A 17,241-nucleotide genomic window follows, 5' to 3' on the forward strand; every position below is an offset into this window, starting at 1 on the left:
GGGACAGGCATTCCTGAGGGACCTGATAACCAAGACTTCTGCAACGGAATATCAAAAGCTTTCCGGGACGAGAAGAGAAGGGCAATGCAAAAAAAAAAAAAAAAAGAACAGGAAAAATAATAAATTCACAACTTATAAAATATATATAAAACTTATTTGTGTAGTAATAATAAGAAAAACCTTAGAAACTCCTGATTAAATATTACTGGGAAGACAGTCACATAAAGCGCGAATTGTTCAGTTTATTCCTGCAGTACGTGGCTGCGTAAATTGACAGCACGTGGCTGCACATGTTTTTCCAAGCACATTTCCTTTCCTCCACTTCTTACCTTGGTTCCCGCTTGAATCCTTTTCTTCATTCCCCGCGATATCCGCTTGGAAGGTACGGTTTACTCAGGTTTATTATTTTAAATGCTTACTCGCATTGTAGTCTTCCCTGCTGCCGCCGCTTTTTATTCTATTTTTCGGGTGACGTGACCGCCAGTTCGAGGTTCATTCCTTCATTTAATTCTTGCCCTGCTTCAGCCCCCCCCCCCCCCCCCCTTCCTGCCCCTCTCTCACATTTTTTTCTTTGGAAGCAAAAGCGCATTAAAGGTACCCTTGTTGCTCCAACTGTTGTTCTTTCATTTTCTTCCTGTCGTTCTACCTTGTATACTCATATAAGCGCATTAAAGGTACCCTTGTTGCTCCAACTGTTCATCCATTTTCTCCCTGTCGTTTCACCTTGTATATCCTCATATGTCGTAGTCAACGCTTTTCTTAGTACGTGAGATTGCAAGCGCTGTGCCCGAAGCCGTGAAATCTGATACATATACTTCGATATATCCGCGCATGGAGATTCTTCCAACTCGCAGAGAATTGTTTCGACAAGAATGCAATTAATACGTTCCGCCAACCGACATCACTCGTGCGTCATCATTCTGCTGCTAAGCAACAGCTTGTATTTCTTCACTAGCGAGGTCCACACACCTGTACTAAAGTTAGTTTGTACTCATTTGTTGCGCCACCTATGATCAGAAACAAAAACTTATTCTTCAAAAGGATGGCAACAGTTTTGCAGAAATTGTATAGTTTGTTGGCCAGCAGAGGCGCAAGCATCGGTAAATTTTTGAGACATTGAGATGTTAGCGCCTTGATACTGAAATGCAATAGCTTTGCAACCGCCATGATTAACAATGGCATCACGTGACGACTAGTGAGTCCATGATGATCCATCTCTGCGGCATCGAGAGCTGCCAAGAGTAGTCTGACCTTCAGTAGCGCAAAACCATGTGTTCAACCAGTTGCACGTCGTAAGGAACTACCCTTTACAGCTGCCAGCATGACGACGATGTGTTCGAGGGCTGCCTTCGCATGCCTGTTGCTGGTTGGCACTGCCGGCTGGCACCTTTCGCCCACGCAAACGGAGGTGAGGAAGGGTTGCTCAGCTGTTCGTGTTTCGCACTCTCGCGGATCGAGATTACCTTTCTGACGCGTGCCATGCGAACTGGACACATCGCTTAACAACTCAGTGTCTCATTAAGCTATGGATCAGGCCAAAGAATTGAACGGCGCTCTGTCAATGGAGCTGTCAACTACATTCGCGCATGCACTGGCAACAGGCCGGGTTTCGAATCGGATGTATCGCACATATGTTCTCCCAGCATTTAAATTTTCATGCGTGGCTTCCGATCAGGTTCTGTTCTTTCTTCAAAGAATAGTGGAACATAATGTCTGCCTGCCCTCTTTCTTCCTTTTTTTTATTTTTATTTATTTTTTTTTTTTTTTGGATCGTGTTGATACACTCACTTCGCGACCGGTGCAGGTATGAGCGCTTACGGATCATGATTGCATGTGTGAGTGTCAGCAAATAGGGCTCGGTAAAACTTGGGAAATGTTCTAGACTACACTTAATTTCTAACCGCTTTCCCAGGCAAAGTAAGGAAGGCTGACATATGGAACGTTGGTGCGCGGTAACGTTGTCCCCGATCGATATCGAGGGAGCACCTCTCCAAGTTGAATGCTAGGTGCGATTATACTCTAGTGTGACAGTTATGGACGTGTGGTTAGTACAGACAGCTCGTCACACACACACACAAAGCTCATCATTTGCACAGCCGCTGGCCTGGCTCAGTGAGTTTTGAAGCAGAATCATCCTCCGTGTTATCACTGCGGTCTGTTTCACTGCATAACGTGTGTGTGGTGTGGAGAAAGCATTAGTACAGGCAAGCTGGGAAGTTATGGGGTAGTTGCACATTGACTGCTCAGATATATCACAATGGCGCTAAAATTTACAGCATGTAAAATAAAATCTCTCAGGGCACGAGTGACTAAACACTGCATAGAAAGCTTGTTCATGTAGTGGATGCTCTTATAATTCTGTTGCTTAGCATATAGAATGGTTTGAATCAAGATTATTAGACCAGTAAGCGTGGCGTGATTCACCCACACTACATAACCCACATTCTGCAACTCTTGTGAATTAACTTTGTACAGTAGTGAAAAAAGATATATCAATTTTCAACCAAATTTTTTTTTTTTTTTACCGCCCTGAAATTTGAGCATGAGCTCAATTGCAAGATAATGTGACACTTTTTGCACAATATACAACCAAATTTATCACTATGATAAGGTGGAGTCTGCTCCCATAGCACATTTAGTCAAGAACTGCTTTTTTCACTGCTTGAAAATATTAGCGATATTGTAGACTTGTATTACTTTAATTGAAACACAAAATTAAAAAAAAATTACTTTTCACAATAATGTACTGCTTTCAGTACTTAGCACGCAAGCCTTTTTTGCCCATCACGGCTTGAGAAAGCCGAGGCATGGAGTCCAGGTACTATCACTGGCATTATGTCTCCACACATTTACAGCACCTGGCTAATTTTTTCATGTTAAAACAGGGCTAGAATACAGACAGATAGAAAGAGACAAACATATAGCGTTGAACCAACTCACCCAACAAGCAGCAAGCAACTCGGCTTAATATTGTCTGACTCCGCTTGCTTTTTTTACTCTCAGATGATGCACAAAGCCTATGCAAAGGTACTCGAAATTGCCATTGTGTTTAAACCCATGTCTGAAGGCCACATTCTTACATCCCTGTGGAACCATAATTTCTTAACAATTTACTGAATTAACTTTCTTGAGCATTATACCTTGACTTGGGTAAATGAGGCCAACTCCACGAAAGGAGCATTGGTCCCGTGCTCTGACGTTCCTGCCTGTAAATGCGGGAAGTAGTTGACAAGGTTCAAATAAAGTCTGCTTATACAATGAACCCTATCATTTGCACATACAAGAGCCTTGACTTTTTAAACCAAATCACTATTTTTCATATTACACTTATTCTCACCAGGTGTTTATTTGACTGTATCATTCTGGAATCGCCATTATTTTCACTGTTGTGGAGGCTTTAGTCTGCACTTTATTAGTTTTGCCTAGTACATAGCACTTGCTGTTTCGCAGTCGATATGGCCACTTTAGATCTTGAAACAGAGAAGAATCTTCATGAATGTCGATATCATGAGTTTTGTTTGCTCGCACGAACAATGCTTTTTTTTTTAAACAGCTTACATTGTCAATGGCCTGCCTCATTAAAAATCGAAAAAATAAATTTTCTCTAAGTCTCGTTTACCACCAAGGTTTACGAACCCTTCAGTGGAATCACTCTGAAAATGACTGAAAGCTGATGGAGTTTCATCTAGAATCACAACTTATGTAAAGTTATGGTCACGGATAATTGCCGTTTAAGTGGCCGTGGTGACTCTACGGCCAGTCGGCTGCTTATAAAAATATACATTTGTTCAACTACACACAGAATATATCCCATGAAAGTGACAGCAAGCAAGCAATTATTTAGAACAAGCTGAAAATCAAATGATGAAGATAAAAATACGAACTAAAACACAAACAGTTGTGCCTAGAACAACTGCTGGATGAATAAAATGGCATTATTGCACCAAAATAGGTTCAGAAATAGCAAAATGGTAGTTTATTTCTAGAATATATTGAGTTTGTAGAAAAATTTCCAAGATATCAAATCTTCTTGTTTTCTGTATTCTAATGAACCTGAGAGAATCTGCATTCTACATGAAAAAAAGATAAGATAAGCAAAATACCTTTTGGGTTTGTGGATACGCATTCTGTAAACAGAAAAAAAAATTCCGTCAGTGTGAATGAGATGAATGCGCAAAAGATTTTCTTTCTTATCGAATGCCATTCCTCTGGTTTCACATTCCTTAGCATGTGACAAATTACTGTAATAGAAAAGCTCACTTAAGCATCGGCACAGTCTTTGTTCCCACTGTGATTGTAGCCTCATGGCTGAGGTAAATTACTTATTGAATGAGCTGAAGTTAAGCATGCAATGATTCTATATTTCTTGTCTTCTCAAATAAAATGTACTGATTACTCAATGTAGTGTTCTAAGCTTAGCTTGTCTAATCAAACTTATCAGTGCTTTTTTTGCTTCCATGTTCAGCAGCCCTGAAAGGACATTTATGTGTCCTTGTCATCGCGCCCTACTCAGTTTGAATGACAATTTTATTTCCATATTTTAATTTCTGCAGCGGTCGTTGCCAGTGGAGGATGTGGACTGGCAGGTTGCCAATCGCAGCCAGTTGGGTCAGGTGGCAGGGGTGGCCGTCAACAGTCAGGGCCAGCTTTACATCTTCCATCGCGGACCAGTCATCTGGGACCACACGTAAGATAAAGCATGTAACAACGTGCACTTTTTTAGCCGTTTTAATAAACACAGCAGTATTATGGCTCAGCTGTTAAGCATACAGCCTGGCATTGGGTTTGTAGTATAGTTGTCGCCATTATGAGTGAAAAAATCAGGAACTTGCCTTTAGCGGGTAGTAAAATAGACAGATGAATCGACCAGGCGCCGATGGTTGGTGGAGCTCTGCAGAGGATAAAGTGGGAACCGAACCCAGTACTTGTCTTCAGCTGTGGCCCTTCATATGTTTGTCTACAGAAGAGCAAGCTAGTAGAGAGCAAAACATAATTCCCTCCAGCGCGAGCTACAATGCAAATTTCTTTCTGTATTAATCTGGTGCCTGCTGATGTGTTCAAAGTATTTTGGCAATACTTATGCCCAGTGCATTATGAACGACTGGTTTTCATCATTCGGGATCAAGCACGCACACGTTCAGGTGACTGTGCATGGAGCTTTTGTGTGTCTAAAGTTATATTGATACGTGGCAAGGTTAGTGCACGAAGGTTAGTCCAGGTTGACGCAGCACACAAAGCACAGAATCACAACAGCGTTAACCTTCTTCTAGCACTAAACGTTGCTACCACTTTATCGTCTTCTGTGTCACTGTTTCTGATCGTTGTCTTCTTTAGCGTCCAGCGATGCAGGGCATATATGTCACATTACCCCCCCACGAAAAGCACAGTCCTGGTGCGCACTAGGTCGAACTACTGCAGGGGTAGTATGGCTTCATTCTGGCGACATGAACAATCTTGGTGTGTGGCATAGAGGACTGTCGCGGCGGATGTACAGGGGCGACCTCATATGTCACAGGGGTGACTGGCCGTAAAGCACGGTAGGGTCCTGCGTAGCGTGGCAAGAGCTTCTCACACAGCCCAACTTTACGAGCGGGAGTCCAGAGCAAGACGAGAGAGCCCGGAGAGTAGTGGACATCCCGGTGGCGAGAATCATGGCGCCGTTTTTGAGAATTTTGGGAGGAGGCCAGTCGTCGGCGAGCAATAACACGGGCTGCGTCAGCTCGGGAGATGGCGTCCCGAACGTAGCAACTGGCGTTAGCGTGCAGCCGGCCAGACTTGTAGACGACAGAAAAAGTGTATTCCTGAAGGCGGAGGGCCCAACGACCCAGGCGACCAGTAGGGTCCTTCAGCGTAGAAAGCCAGCATAAGGCATGGTGGTCAGTGATGACTGAGAACGGGCGGCCAAACAAGTGAGGGCGAAACTTTGTAATGGCCCACAATATTTTCACATTTTAATGTCGTATTATAGTTAAGTAAACTCCAAATTTACACAGTTCACTTTTTGTTCGAGCAAACAGCCAAAAAACTGCGCTCTTCTCAGTGGAAAATATTAATGCGCACGAAGGTGTACACACTAGAGAGCAAAGAAACTAGAAAAGCACTAAATTGTGCTTTGGTGCTTGCACTTGTATGTGTATTTATCAAATGGTTGATAAAAGAATGCACAAATCTGTTGACTTACTTACATTATAATTAATTTAACTGTATGGCTTATAAGGTCAGTCTTTTTATAAAATATAATGAAGTGCTGAAGCATGCTTCTGCAACTCTAACTTAAGATACTACATTTGGAGTTATTAAAAATGAATCTCGTGCATAAAAATGTATCCGCTATCGAAAGCTGAGGCTAGCATACTGGTAAAGCACTCTTTGCTAAGGGTAGTTTGAAATTTCGCACTTTGCAGCTGCTCTTGTTATTATTAATCTTGCACGTTTTCTTTCACCGACTCAGACGTGTAGTCAGTCCAGCTCGATGTGGTGATGATGTGCACATCATCCTGCTCGCAGGTCCTTCACGGCCGGCCACGTGTATCGTCACCCGGATGCCATCATTCAGGAGCCAACCATCTGTGTGGTGGACCCACAGTCAGGTGCCCATCTGCACCACTGGGGAAAGAACATGTGAGTATCTTTGCTGCTTTTCCGTTAGATGGTCGCTGATGGTCGGTGATGGTCCATGCTGATGGTCGACATCAGCATGAACTCATCATCAGCATCAAACTCTCGCCATTAGCATGTAAATATGTGCAGTATTGATTGGCTCGCAATAATCGGAGATAATTAAGTGACCTCATGGGGCAACTTTTTCCATTTCACGAAATTTTGACACTTGTCTTTTTTAAGCTGTTACAAATGTCTTTGCATTAGTAAAGGCTAGAAGTGGCGTGCGTGTGCTCATATTTCTCAAATGAGGAGCCGTTGATATCCTCTGAGCTTTCTTTGAGCATGCTTGCAATTTTATCTTCCTATCCGCTCACTTAGCCCCATTATTGCAGCGTATAGAGCTGAGCTAAAATATGTGCTACGTCAGTAAGCAAACTTCATGCATAATAAATGCAAGGAACATGCTAAGTGCAAGTACTCTATGTGCAGATCTTGGCAAGTGTCATTATAGAAGTCTTACATTTTCCATTTGTCCCATAAGCCGATAAAAAAAAAAAAATTGTATGAAGTCTGCAAGTATGCTTCTGCGCTTGGTGGTGTGGACTTATACGAAAATAGCCAAAGTCTCAGAAACTTCAAATGCAGTTGACCAGTGTTCTGAACTATGAGCAAGGGATCTGGTTTTTGGCCGACTGAAATTTTGTTATTATTGCTGTGCGTGTTAATCTAGCAAGAACACATGGGTCGTGATGGGCTCTGAGCATTTTTATACCCTGTCTATAGTTCAAGTGGCTTGAATTGTGATAAAAACCTGAAAGCACTATACAGGCTGATTTTGGCCCTCAGAGAAGCTGAAAACTATTCATATAACTCAGTTCATTCGTACCAATGGCTACTTGCAGGTTCTACATGCCACACAGCATCTACATAGACCGGGAGGACAATGTGTGGACCACGGACGTGGCACTGCATCAGGCGAGTTTCACTGTGTCATTGAGAGTATTGAGCAAAGTGCACAAATGCATACTTTATTGCACTTTCCAAGTATTTTCACACTATACGAGGAATTGTATCTTTTAATAGAACTTTATTGTGCACTCTGTACGTGATTCTGAAGCACCCAGAGTCTGCAGCACGTTGGCGACGTTGTTGGATGGTAGTGCTGGTTGTGTTGTGGAAGTTTCCTGTGCATAGCCAATGTGCTCTTCGTAGTGTCTTTAAAGGATGCAGAAGGAAATGGGAACCAAATAAGTTTGTATGGTACTGAGTGTCTGGGGCTCAGATCGTCTGGGCTGTTTGTGTGGCTGCTAGAAGCAATTTTTTTTTCATATATAGGAGTAGAACCCCTTTATAATAAAGTCACTGGGACCGGCAAACATCTTCACTATAGTATCAGCTTTTGGTGATGAAATGGTAGAGAAGATGCTGTCTAGTAATGAAATGGCTACTTACTGAACGTGCCTGTTGCTTAATGAAAACAAACTCTCAAAAAATACCTTCCATGTTTTTAGTATCATCTCTTAGTGCCATTTTTTTCAGTTGTAAGATTTCTTATTTATATCTTGTGGAAGTATACTCTAAAGGCATGAAGGTAATGTGGCTGCAAATACAACCGAGCTTGATTTCATATAAAAATCAAAGCCTTGCGTGAACACGGTGTCATCTTCGGCTGTTTCTGTCTTTTAAAAGACAAGATGAGAAATGCGCACGGTAGTCAAGCGCTGTAAAACCGCACACGCCACACCACCACTTCTTGCCTCCGCTGCCTCATGCTGTACAGGGCTGCAAATGTTCAGCCGTTTTTTCCCTTCCTTATTTCTCCCTGCACTTTTTACTCTCCTGTATTTTCTTAATGGAGTGCGCCACCTTCTTTCCATGTTTGTAGACAGCTTTTCTTTTTCCTGCGCACTGCATGCTTTCTCTCACGGCTCCAGAGTTGGCTTCTCCTGATGGTTGCTAAGTCTGGTGGTAAAGAGATCTTAAAAAAAATAAAGAAAAGAAGACGCTCTATTTTTTTTTTTGTTTACAAAAAATTACCTTGCGATTCTAAATAGCTCGTGTGTGGTGATGTTATTTCGTACAAAGTTGTCGCCAAGACCGGGTGCACTCTACTATAACCGATGTTTACCAAAAATGTCTTTACTATAAAGGGGAAAAAATGTACAGTCGTCAAGGGAAGATGAACTGGGGCTTCAGTTTCACTTTACTATATCCGAGTTATGCTATAGCGGGGTTCTACTGTATTTATTACATGTGGTTATGTACAAAAAGGGTATATATATATATATATATATATATATATATATAGAACAGACTATTTGCAAAGCACTCAGTCGTTGCTGAGCTGTACTATTGTCACAGAAAACGCAACCAGAAAGACAGCAAAGATAAACACCGTGTCAACAGCAGAAGCCAGCGTTTAGTTGCAGCATAATTCAGTTAAAATAATAATCACTGAAGTAGGCTCTTCTTTATTAACTCGATTGAGTTAACAGCGCTATTTTCCAAAAAATCCGGCGGCATTGGCCCTGCCAGAGTCACGAGTTAAAACAATCATCAACAAGCCTTTTAACAGGTGGTAGTTTGCAGGTGGCTTAGGTGGGCACTGGTTGCTCAGGGGGTTATGTGACATCGCAAGGCCACATGGCGGGATTGAGTTGGCAGAAGCTCGGGTAGATATATTTTGAGTTAAGGAGTGAGACAGGAATCAAACCCTTCAAGACCCTTGAATCCAGAATCAGACACGTTATCATTAATGAGTGTCTTCCAAATTTAATCTCATTCTCATACAGTTTGTGACAGTGTAACATATGAAAAAAAGGAAATTGAGGCAGTGACAATTTCTATTTCCAACATTTACCTAGGGCACCATGCAATGTTGTGCCATTAAGAGTGCTCAGTCATGAAAGACCAACTGGAACTGTTAACACTACAGCTTGAACCAACTGCAAACCAGCCAGAACCAGTTGAAATTCCAAACGGTTATGTGAATTTCTGACAGTTCTAACGGCTACTTATTTACTGACTGGATGCAGCTTCGAACATGTCACCAATTCCGCAGCAACAATTTTCGAAAGCCTTGAGAACGGATGTCATAACTAATGCAAAATAATATGGTAATCTTTTTTAGGTGGGAGTCACATATGCAAATGTAGCTTTATCGTATTAAACATTTTTCCTATTTATGTCTAGTGTCGGTATCAATATATATACACCTGAAAATTAAAGCCATATGATCTGGGCGCATGCAGGTGTTCAGGTTTGGGGTGTCAGGCCCACCATTGGTGCTTGGCCGTGCTTTTGAACCAGGCAGCGGGCGGGACCACTTCTGCAAGCCGACGGGCGTCGCTGTGGGTCCCTTGGGCCGCATTTTTGTCAGTGACGGCTACTGCAACCATCGTGTTGCAGTGTTCACCCGGGATGGTGCCCATCTCGCCGACATTGGACTCCAAGGTGATCATTCTCCTTTTTTTCACACCACTGTTGCATGCACTGTATTTTTTTTTTTGTTATTGTTTCTATTTTAAGCGGAGAGATGATGCTATTTTTACACTGACTACAATGGTGAGATATGTTTGGATATTTCTTAGCCTCACATTCCTACCTTTTTAAATTGTTGCCCTTTCTACATTCCATGTTTTTTGCTGCAGTTTTTTTTTTTTTCATTTTATTTTACTTTGGAAATCGGTATAGAGTCCACAAGTTCAGTTCAGTTCAGTCGTTTAGTCGTGTCTGACTCTTCGTGACCCTATGGACCATGTCACGCCACGCTTTCCGGTCTCTCACTATCTTCCTAACATCACATAACTTCATCTGCAGTGCCTCGAGGATGCCATCTAACCATCGCGTTCGCTGCCTACCCCTTCTCCGGCAACCCTCAACTTTTCCCAACATCAAATCTTTCTCCAGTGACTCCTCTCTTCTCATCAAATGACCAAAGTAGCTGAGCTTTAACTTTAGAATTTGACCCTCCAATGAGCAGTCAGGGTTTATGGTTGACAATATCGACCACAATGCAGCATGCATAGTCACTTTTTTGATTGGCTGTTTAAAAAATAAGGGTAAACTAACTGCTTTATTGCATCATATAGGTATTTCTGAACATAATCTATAATCTATAATATTGGGTAAAACTACACCGTTATCATTCAAATCATGCTGCTCAAATTAGTTTGTAAATGTGTTAGTATTGTTTACTCGTTAACTGTATAACACCTAAAATTTAACTTTTATATAATCATCATCATCATCCTCAGCCTGACTATACCCACTCCAGGGTGAAGGCCTCTCCCATATTTCTCCAATTAACCCGGTTCTGTGCAATGCAATTCCATAGACTTTTATATTAGTGTCACCTAAATCTATTGTAGTGACCCCAATCAATCCACCCTAGACAGCAGCGCAATCACTACTTGTAGTCATGTGGAGCACGAAAATAGCAGTTATTTAGTTATCATTAGTACTGATTCTTTTATTTTAATTAATGAATTTTCACTTATATTTTAAATGAAAAAGCTTGCAGTATCATACATATAAATGCACATACTTACATGCATCTAATTTAATTACATTTGATTACACATTCAAAATTTTAGAAGAGTGGAAGTCTGCGCCAGTTTGTACCGTCTGTTGCAGAAGTTTGCGGCCCAACGCGCCGGGCAGAGGAGCAGTATCGCTCCCGAGAGGCGGCGCTGCGCCCGCCGGCGCTGCCTGGTGACGTAGCTATAAAGAGTGAGGAGGCTTGTTCTCTTCTCCTCATCCCGCGGTTGATATCGCACATCTTTGCTCCCAGCCGCGGGATGAGGGGAAGAGAACAAGCCTCCTCACTCTTTATAGCTACGTCACCAGGCAGCGCCGGCGGGCGCAGCGCCGCCTCTCGGGAGCGATACTGCTCCTCTGCCCGGCGCGTTGGGCCGCAAACTTCTGCAACAGACGGTACATCGTGAGGAGGGGAACCAGTCAGTCATAAAAAAAGATACGATAGAAGAGACGTACACCTTTTTGGCTGGTTCCTCTCTTCGAAATTTTATTACGCATTATTTACTCAGGAGTTCGATCACCTCCTTTTCTGCCTCATGGGTGGTACTAACTGTATGTTTCTTAAAGAGCAAATAAATATAAATAAAAATAGGCAGCCAGTTTTAATTTTCACTTCAGGACACAGTCTAAATTGTGAGCTGACAGTGGGCACTTGTGGAGGCATGCCATCGTTCATGCGCGTGCCATCTTCGTTCAGGCATGCGCATGAACGAAGATACCCTTTGCCCTCGCAGAGCGCATGCTGGTGCCCCATGGGGTGGCCTATGTGCCCACCCTGAACTTGGTGTGCGTGGCCGATCGCGAGCATCGCCGGGTGCTGTGCTACTGGGCCGGCTCACAGGGGCTGCGACCGGGTCGTGACCTGGGCGACCTCATGCTTGCCTTTGGCGAGCCCCTCCAGCGAGTCTATGCTGTTGTTGCCCGAGGTGCGTTTTTTTTCAGCCACCCACCTAACAGGGGGGCTTTGGTGATTTTGAGGTTTAGTACTAGCCTTAACTGGATATGGGGTAGTAACTACTGTGAACATTGTAATGCCCAGAGACTGATAACATCAGGTGAAAGTTATGACCTTCCAAGATCACTGATGGTCCCTGCATTTGAGTAATGCTTTAAACTAGTATGTTGATTGCAATGATTAAGTTTAGGTAATTGTGGTCATTAGCATATATTGACAGCAGAAACTGGCCTCGACAGCAAATGAAGAGCCAAATTCAAGACTTCTCTATTGTCTGCATGTTGAGCGTTACAGCCATGGAAATTTTAAAGCGTTTTGCTATTTGAGTTAGGTTCTGCATGTTTTTATTATTGAGCTGCGGCCTCTTGCGCATCTCTAGCAACTAACACTTTCACCCTTATTTCATAATGTTGTTAAAACCTAATTTCTCCAATTAAGTTAGGAAAAGTAGAAAGTGTTCATATATATGTGCCCAGTATAATAGCGGATGCAGTCAGCATTACTGGGCAAAGACATAGTGATGAACTGTGTGCATTTTTCTTTCTCGCTGAAACTCGGTGTTTTTGCCTCTTGTGCCTGGCTCTGCTAAGGCTCTTTTTTAGCATGAGAAAGTATATTTATTGCTATTAAATTAGGAGTTGAAAATTAATTTTCTTTTTCTAGGGCTAGATTCAGACTCATGCAGTGAAGGAAATTGTGGACTCCACGATTGCCAGTGTCGTCTAGCCTTTCAGATTTGCAACCTAAAATCACCATTGATGTCATTGCAGTTTATTTGTGAAAACAACCTGGGGCAGCAAACTTATATTTCAGGTTCTGGTCTTTTCTAGCTTATAGAGGCTTGTAAGCCATTTGCTATTGCAATGCTGGAGTGACTCAATGCAGGCCTATTGGAATTTCTTATGAGTACCTTTGAAAATGCAGCTTGTAGAAAGCTGTACATATGACCTTGCTGTGTCATTGTTTGTCTGTGCTGAGAGGATCACTTCCTTGTTTGCATTCTACTTGTCCTTTTGGGATCCTTATGTGAACGTGAGCACATTGGGCCAACATTGGTGCAATGTTGGTTCAACTGCATGGCACTGCTGAAAATATGTTGATGGCAAGTTCTTGGCACATAAAGTGCTGCGTGAATGCATTCTTCGAGGAAATACTGCTAAACACGAGGAGTGCTCTAAAATGACGATTAAAAATTCTGTATACGTGCCATAATTATGTTTACCATCATTGTCTTCTATTTCATTTTTCCTTTTCTTCAGGGCATACCCTGTATGGCGTGCAAGCCCTGGCCCCCAACCATTCTTCGGCATTCCGCCTGGAGTTGGAGCCAAGCGCCAGTCCTGAGCGCTTCTACCCAACCTCATTGGTGGGTGTGCTCTTTTCAAGGGGCGGTGGGTGGTGGTGATGTTAATGTACAGGTAGGATTAGCCCCTCGATGGCCTGTTGGCAATTGCTGTGGGCAAGTCACTGTTAAGGCCAGTGTCCTCTAAGAACTCTGACAGTGTTTTTAACACACTGATTCTCATTCAAATCTTCCCAGTTTGTGCAATCACACTATACATAACTACATCTGCAAATGCTTGACAGCATGTTAGAAATTGTGGTACTGATTTCAGTCCCTGTAAACCTCATACGAGGTGATAGCACAACTCATCATTGTCATCACAACATGGCTCAACTTGGACGGTAGGAAAGACTTTTCCTGCCTTTGGTCCTATCTTAGACTGTAATCTTGAGTTGTTGGAGATCACTAGTGCCTGGAGATTTCAAAGACAGTTGACAATCTAAAGCATTATCCGCCAATGCTCTATCTCTTCTGCACTACATCTTTTCCCTGATGAAGAGCACCAGATCAGCGATAATATAGTAAAACCTTGTTAGTTCATCCCCCGTTATTTGGAATATCCTGATAATTTGAACTAGGAGAGCGGTCCCGGCGAATGCCCATGTAATTTTATGGTGTCAGATGCACAATTCGGACGTGGACGGGTTCACACTGATTAATTCGGATGGGGGATCACATTTCCAAGGCATAGTTCGGTTGCATAGTTTTGGTTTTGCTTTCCTAAGCTTCACAGCCTCCCTTGGCTGCAGTTAGGTCGGTTGCACACATTGGCTAATCGTGCCGTTTCAAACGTTTCTTGGTGCGTTACTGTCCTTTTATCTTTGTTTTGAGATGGCATCACAATGTTATAATGCCTGTGCATATACATCGCTCACATACATTAAAAGGCAGCTTCCACTACGCTGAAATAGCAGGGTAGACACGAGTTTCCTCGCACTGAACACTTCACCACCTAGATTTTGCGGACAAGAATCCTCAAAACATGACGTAGCTGTTATGTGAGGAGAGACCACTGCTCCTGATTCGTGCTGTGTAATCTATGGCAATGCGAAACGATCGAGCTCCTGTAGCGGTTCTAAAAACTACTAGACACTCTCTATTGCAAGCACAATGATGCGTGCATGCACTTTTTGAAGCAGTAAGAATTTTATAAGCAGTGACTGACTTAAGAAGTGGAACACGAACTGACCAAGCACTATGAATTGCAGATTTCACATCACATTCTAAAACGCATACTAGTACCGAAACACAACAGGGCATGTCTTTGGTGTTTATAACTGCCAGAAGCATGCAATCGGCTCACATTTGCTACAGGCTCGTGTGTTCCCTTTCATATTGCTTCTACCTGTATAAGCTTCCCAAGCAGCACAAACCATTGGCCTAATAAATTTGTGCAAAACAATATTTTCACAATATTAGTTTAGTGAAAAAGCAAAACAGCCGCTGATTTTCTGGTTGACATGCTAATGTCAACTGGAGCATGTTTTCCTGACACAGCCTCATGCATACATATGGCTAGTTGTATTTTTATACTTCTAGAATTAAATGCTATGATCCAGAATTAATATTTTGATGTATGTTCTTGGGACCACTCGGCAGCGAGTCCTCCTATAAACATCCCGAGATAGCAGTAAACGGACCCAACACATTTGGGTCAGCTAAAAAGACATCTTCAGGATATTTTTGTTCGGGTAATGTCCTGCCCAACATAGGACCAGTGCATTACCAGTGCAGTACCAATATTGGGCCTGCAGTTTGTGTCACCTGGGCTCGAGGCAACAGCCTTATTCCATGATAAGTGTTCATATATCCAGACATATAAATAAATAAATACCAAATGTTCGCGCCATTTCAGCCAATGGTCCAGCCACATGCCATCGCCCTCACCCCGGACTGGCAGTCCCTGTTCGTGGCTGACCTGGACAGCCCCCGAAAGGTGTACAAATTCCGCCTCTGACCTGTCTCTGCCACTGGTGCACTCCACGTTCCAGGGACGGCCCCCTCCCCTTCTTCTATCTACAAGTGAGGGGAGAACACCAACACACCCGTAATTTGGTCATTGCGGAGCGGTTTTAAGTCAACTGTGAGAATGGCAAATTGAGCGCCAGGGGGCATTGTTATCCGCCAGATTACTAAGTTCACTGCGAGACATAAGATTTCTCGGAGCATCTCCATACTCACCCCCTTTCCTGTAATAATTTGTTGACGTAATGAATCCATATCACAATGCTGAAATCGTAGCAGAAGAGCACCTAGGAAGACTCTGAAGCTGTATTCCTTCACTTGGTGAAAAAGCTGTCTGCTCTTGACTTCACATTTGACTGCACTAAGGAAACGTTCAGATATCTCACTTGGCTCATTTTCTTGGACATTTTCATCTGCAGCAGTTCTAATTAGGAGCTGGAGAACTTAGATAGCAGTAAACTTATCCAAGGCAGTGTGCAGTAGCACAAGGAATACTGCTTGTCACCTTTTTGATGGGTCTCCTCTTGTTGTCTCCTGTGCTGCTATTACAGCTGAAACCAGATTACATAAAACCAGCGGACCTTCCCTTCAGTTTGCAAAATCAAGAATTTCATCAAGTCATAAGGTATTGAAACCAGTGATTTAGTGCCCAGAAAATCAGGATTTGTGATGGAGAGAAAACCAGAAATTATATTTCTTCAACCGTTGTGTTCCCTCCAATCACTGACGTGATACAAACCTGGATTCGTAGCCATACTGCACTGAATATTTGTTGACTGTATGACGTGTTTACTAGCATGTTGGTTTGTTGTTGATGTGTATTGTGATAATTTAAACGTGCCCTTTTCTCCTAATCATAACGATGAGGATGAGAGTGCCTAAAGTGAGCGGGGGCAACCTTTGGTGCAAATGTTAACGCCACAAGGAGCTTGCGCTGTATGCGGAGAAGGTCAGATATTTATTAGATCGTCTGTTAGCGCACTTAATGACGTGATGATTCTAGTCAGTGATTCAGCTTTTATGTCGTGTTGGAATCTTGATGTGCTCTCATGACTGAAAGCTATCGCTACTGAAGGTCTGAATGGCAGCCATTTCATTCACACACTTGTATCAGTGGAATGGTAATATTTACAACCATGCATGAACTGTTTGTTTGTTTTCCTCAGTCGTTTCCACACTGCATTTTATAGCATTCTTCTCAAATAGGGCTTAGAGATGCGTACTTTGCAAGTATGGTCTACCGAATAATAAGTTGAAATATGAGCACTTAACCAGATCACAGATGTTGCAGTCGCAACTTTTTATTGTTATTGTGCTTATCCTCTTTTTGGTTTTCATTTATTTGAAGCATGAACAAAAGTGACAAAGTGAGGAGCTTTGAACAACTAGGCTTCTATTTCAAACCACTTCAGGTCACAGTGATCTATTTTACTCACAAAAAGGTTGCCTTGCCTGAGACATTCAACCTGACCTACTTTCATATTATTCTGTAATTGTGTATTATGTTCTCATTATGTTTCATTATGGATGTTTCATGCAGTTTTGTTGGCCTCCATGTTGTGCTCTGTTATGGCATTGCAAACATCAGTGTACAACAATCTGTACTTATTAGCATTTCCTGTTGCTAGTTTGGCAGGAGTAATTTGAAGGGAATACTAGTATTTTTCTTTGATCAATTTCAAAGTGAATGTGTATTTCAAGTATAGTTTTTGGCTCGTTAAAGCGGGTTGCACAACGGAGTTATGAATTTTCAAAACCTGTTATTCTTGTAACTGTATGACACTGAACGCGAAGAAAAGGAAGCAATGAATACTAAATCTAAACTAAGAGCTTT

General features: G+C 42.4%; 1 protein-coding gene across 1 annotated transcript; it reads left to right on the forward strand.

Moving 5' to 3' along the window:
• Positions 1 to 1,123: 1,123 nt before the first annotated feature.
• LOC146181246 (peptidyl-alpha-hydroxyglycine alpha-amidating lyase 1-like) lies at positions 1,124 to 16,985 on the forward strand. The gene is made up of 8 exons (XM_084576306.1): positions 1,124 to 1,408; positions 4,554 to 4,687; positions 6,508 to 6,621; positions 7,506 to 7,578; positions 9,855 to 10,056; positions 11,877 to 12,068; positions 13,357 to 13,463; positions 15,298 to 16,985. The coding sequence occupies exons 1-8, from the start codon at positions 1,322 to 1,324 to the stop codon at positions 15,397 to 15,399; spliced, it is 1,011 nt and encodes a 336-aa protein (XP_084432432.1). The 5' UTR covers positions 1,124 to 1,321; the 3' UTR covers positions 15,400 to 16,985.
• The last annotated feature ends 256 nt before the right edge of the window (positions 16,986 to 17,241 follow it).

Source organism: Amblyomma maculatum, chromosome 8 (assembly GCF_055883805.1).
Source record: "Amblyomma maculatum isolate TAMU_Amacu chromosome 8, ASM5588380v1, whole genome shotgun sequence".
NCBI lineage: Eukaryota > Metazoa > Arthropoda > Arachnida > Ixodida > Ixodidae > Amblyomma > Amblyomma maculatum.